The 4,986-nt window shown below is 41.4% G+C and overlaps 1 protein-coding gene across 1 annotated transcript in view; it reads right to left on the bottom strand.

Moving 5' to 3' along the window:
* Window positions 1-12: 12 nt before the first annotated feature.
* Window positions 13-4,986, bottom strand: part of znrf1 (zinc and ring finger 1) — a 63,189-nt gene continuing 58,215 nt past the window's right edge. The window contains exons 3-5 of the mRNA XM_005947670.3: window positions 3,855-3,960; window positions 1,229-1,320; window positions 13-1,045 (exon numbers count right to left, since the gene is read on the bottom strand). Of these exons, the coding sequence (XP_005947732.1) occupies window positions 1,263-1,320; window positions 3,855-3,960 (164 nt within the window). The 3' untranslated portion in view covers window positions 13-1,045; window positions 1,229-1,262. The remainder of the gene's footprint in view (window positions 1,046-1,228; window positions 1,321-3,854; window positions 3,961-4,986) is intronic.

Below are 4,986 nucleotides of genomic sequence, written 5' to 3'. Positions count from 1 at the left end.
ACTATGACAACACACACACACACACACACACACACAAGGCTTCAGCAAAAGCTACATTGTCACCAGTCCACGCATACACACACACCCACATAGTGTACATACACATACCAGGTGAAGCCTGACAGTGGAGCATCCCAAACACACATATCACACAGTAGGAGCATAAACTACATCGCTGGCTCCTTCTGGCCTCCCAGTCAGGACTGCTCCTTTCCACCAAGCCCCCAGTCCCTCTTACCAACCCATACATACAAGACAAGCTGTCTTGTATGTATGGGTTGACATTTTTGACTCTTTCTGCCTGCCCAGGTATGCGTGAACCACATCTAAATAGCACTGCGGAGACTTTAAATTAATTATTTGAGTCATATTGGTGAGGAAGAGTGCAGAACTGAGGCAGGAACTATGAGAAAAGAGCACACTGGGAGCCAGTCTGTTATGATAGGACATCACCAAGTTGGCGTCCTATTGAGATAAGAGGCCCACCCACTAATGTACAAGTCTTTTTCTCATAGCGAGCTCCTGCAGCTCAACAATCATCCATTTGCCGGTTTTCTCCTTCTCCTCCTCCTTCCATATCACTGGTTCCCTTCCTTATTCCTTCCTCCGCTCTGCTTCCACTCCTCTTCCGAGTTAAGGCCATGGGAGGGCTGGACACAAGTAACTGACAAGCCTGAATCCAAAGATGTGATGTAAGGCCTGCGAGGACCTGAGCGTGTCAGGGAAGCAGCTGGCCACGGTTGAGTCAGAAGGGGAGCTGAGGCCAACTAAGCCCTTTAAGGGACTCTGTTAGCTTGAAGAGGTGCGAAGGATGAAAGGAAGGGTGGTGGGTTCTCAGCAGTATCATCAGCAGATGTAAGATGGAGGGAGTGAACGATGGTTCGACAGTTACGCTTTTTTTTTTCTTTTGGTTCAGTTCTCAAGGAGTAATTATTTTGGTAGGATGATGGATTCTGTCAGGATACGTAAGTGTTGATCACTTTGATTGTTCACCAGATTTGGTTACGCCTGTGTCCAGATATCCCCGGCAGGACCACGAGATGTCCTGTAACAGACAAGAAGGTCAAGAAACAGAAAGAGATTTTACTCTTTGGTATGTATGCCTCATTTTCAGTCTGTCCTGATCAAATCCACCATTTAAGCAGCAGTAAAAAGACAACACTGGCTCTTTTGCACACTGTACACACATTTCGTCTGTAATATTTGGCCTTCTGAGTGTGTTTCTTACCTTGAACAGTATTCAGAGTGGGCCCGGTGGTCAATCAGTCAGAGGGGTGTTCAGGGCAGGACCGATTGATCTCAAACCATGAGTCTATACAGCTGCAGAAACAAACAGAAGGCATGACGCTGCGTCCTGAATGCAGCTGCAAACACAGAGTGAACTTAGTGCGATTACTTGATCTATGCAGCTGATAAAAATAGAAATTTGATTAAGCGTTGAGAGCTCATAAGAACACAATTGAATTATACTGCAGTCTAAGATGGATTTAATACTACAGAGGGTTGTTGCTAAAGTAACACGTAGGCATGTTGGAAGGCCTCCATATCCTCCCACATTAGCAATACATACACAACATGCAACTTATACTGTAAACGAGACCCAGGGGGGAACACAAGAGCGGCACTAATGTGCATTATTTCTCAACTTGTAACATTTTACATTCTCGCTGTGTTTATGGAAAAGTTTGCAATAAAACACCCCATAAGTCTGTGTGTGGGTGGAAGGACATCTTTTGTTTTAAGCAGCAATTTAAGCACCATAAAGTATAAAATGCTACATTACAAGTAGAAATACATGAGGTGCAACCATCAAAATGTTTTTTAATAACCAAAAAAAGCAGCTGTTTTGCGAAGCAGCTCCAAGCATTTTACCAGGATTTTATATAAGCATGGTACCTTTTTAAAAATTACTACAGTGAAGGAAAAAGATGATTTATGTAACATTTAGGAGCATGTGAATCCAACACTTGAAGGGTAACAGCTATAACAGTAACACAGGTATGAATTTTTCAACAAAACACCATATTGGTAATATTCACTGTTTTTAACACACGTCACATATAAGCTGGAACTGAAAAACATAATTTGCTGGAAAAACTTGATTTGAGAGAAAAGTAAGTAAAATAAAATAAACTGATATATTGCATTACTGTCTTAAAATGACTGACTTTTGTTTTCAAAACGATACTTCAGAATCAATGTGGCCCTGTGGAGCTGTGCCCCAGATATATAAATTCGGAGGCTAAAAGTGAAAATTCTGTGAGTAAATGTGCCCCATGTGACATTTTGATCACAATCACAAAGCAAACAGCGCCCATCATCCACAGTATGAATGATGATTACTCTTATTGCGAAACCTTGGGGAGAGTGTTTTTGCTGCTGCGTCTCGGTGTTTCGACACAGGACACTACGAGGCAGAGGTGGAGCTTACTGTGAAACTGCACTCTCATTGGCTAACAATTTCTGAGTGATTAGTTGTTGAGCGATGAGCATACACTGGATGAAACTCCTTTTTATTACTTCTATACAACCAGAAGTCTTTTTGGAACCACAGCAGTCGCCCCCTGCTGGCCAATAAATAAAAGAAACGTAGTTAACTTAGTTTACCGCTCTTTTCCTTTAGCTTCAGTTTTGACACCTGGATATGCCTCATATATATATATATATATATATATACACATATATATGTAGTTTCTGTTTTTCATTTGCTACGCTTCAAACATCTGTTGGAGGTATTGGTTGGAAAAAGGCACTATCATCAGAGTGCATCCAGTTGTAAATCCATGACTGCGTAGTCAGCATGCATCATATGGAAAAAACAGGCCTCCCTGTAAGAAAAGCTAAGATGTTGTTTTACTTGTTTGAATTGTCAGTACCTTATTTATAAAAATCAAAAGTCTGGGCTTTTATGTCTAGAAGCAGGTAAGACTCATTTTTTTGAGCAGCTTACTTACTGACCCGGAGTCTAATGTATACCTGATCCCAGTGCTAGCTTATATAAACTGTGTGAGCACAAGCTAATGTGTGTAAGAAGATGGTAACTGCAGTTCACTTAATGATGTCATTAATAACAAATGTTTTTTTTTCTTTTCTGGAAGTTATGCTGAGCTGCATTATAAAAGTTTTTAACTCTTAGACGCAAGAAAACAATTCAGACATGTAAATTTGGGCTTTAGGGTCTAATGGCTGGCTAATGATGAGTTACAGCCTTGCAGTTATTTACTAAACACACGCAAAAACTTGCAGGCGTTTAGCTTAACTTTATGACAAATGAGCTCAATATAATGTAAAAATTATTAAGGTCATGATGGAGGATGGAGGATATTCTCCTGGGAGGAACAACACAAACAAACAGAGAAAATAAAAGAAACAAAACACGATTCTCAGAACGGTTCTTTAGTTTCATTTAGGAGTTGCTCTCTGCTTACACTGCTGGTAGAAAATGTATGGACGGAGTACTTCTCCTGGGTAATATACTATATAGCCACCTTTATTTTGAAAATATAATTCTGATTACATTACGGTGACAAACTCAGTGAACCCGGGACTTTTGGGACTTCTGGGGATCAATAGGCCGTTGCATAAGGCTTTTCCATTCGTATGTGGTAATCATCTCAAGCCATCCAGATAATGTGACAGTGATATATCAGTGTTTAGATATGCTATCATTCAATAGTATAATATGAATAACCTTTAAATCAAAGGCACAGGACCCGTCCATCATTAAGGAATGCCTTTATCGAGATGCTGTAAGTCGATTTAATTAGAAGAAGTGCAAAATTATATAACGGGCAGTGATTCAAATGTGTGTGTGTGTGTGTGTGTGTGTGTGTGTGTGTGTGTGTGTCATTCACCTTTTGTGGTAGATGCAGAGGCACGGCAGTCTGGCTATGGTGTCCCCTTGCTGCAGTTCCTCTAGACATATCACACACTCACCGGCATCCCTCGCCAACACATCATCTGAGGTGGCAGCCGCACACAGACACACACACAGCAGAAGACGAATCAGTATGCACCAAAAACATTTCAGAGCATATCAAACACAGTAGAGAGCAGTGGGGGGAGCAGATTGGTGCATCGCACACAGCAGACACAGCTTAGTGGTTACCGTTCGCTCCGTGCAGCAGTGAACATGCACGAGAAGGAGTTTGGAGATGAATCAGGAGCTTCGAGTCTGTTTCTCCTTGTGGAACTGGATTGATTTCTTCAATCTGCTTAACGAGTGCTGAGATTCTGCTTTCATGCTAATATACAGCGTAACCCAGCAATGCAGAATGGTTCTTTCATCCACAGTGTATGATCATATTCATATTCCCTGAAAACCTGGCTTCACTTTTAGAGTGTTTCTGTCTAACATTAAAGAAACTCTGTGCTGGTTTCTCATAAACAAAAGTAGGGGTGCACTGAATTATTGGACAAATATTAGAACTGTCAAGATCATATTTCCTGTGATGAAAATAAATAAATAACCATAAAAACAAAGTGCCAAAAACTGCAGTTCCTTAAATGGCCACTTGAGGCTTACTACAAATGATTAAGTGAACCCCATAGACCCATAGACTAAAATAAACTTTTATATAAATTAAATCGATTATTATCATGGGTATTTATGTAAGCTACAACCTCTGAGCCAAAAAATAAAGCCAATCAGTTTATTATTCTTATGGACAGCTGAGGCTGGTTGTAACATCAAGTCACTTCTGTTACACACTAGAGTTGGATGTCTCGAGACCGGTCTTGGTCTCGAGACTTTTACGTGGTCTTGGTCTCGACGGAGTTTTGTCTTGGTCTCGTCTTGGTCTCGACGGACTTTTGTCTTGGTCTTGTCTTGGTCTCGACGGACTTTTGTCTTGGTCTCGGTCTTGGTCTCGACGGACTTTTGTCTTGGTCTCGGTCTTGGTCTCGCTGTTTCGGTCTTGCGTTCTCAAATCGACATAGTGTTCGGGAGATTTGGAGTCAACCATCAGCGGAGTGGGGGGGGGGGGG

The sequence above is a fragment of the Haplochromis burtoni genome, unplaced genomic scaffold (genome assembly GCF_018398535.1).
Source record: "Haplochromis burtoni strain Fernald_Lab_line unplaced genomic scaffold, NCSU_Asbu1 Contig_545, whole genome shotgun sequence".
NCBI classification, from domain to species: domain Eukaryota; kingdom Metazoa; phylum Chordata; class Actinopteri; order Cichliformes; family Cichlidae; genus Haplochromis; species Haplochromis burtoni.
Note: the sequence above shows the minus strand (reverse complement) of the source record. Positions and strands in the feature narration are given on the sequence as shown.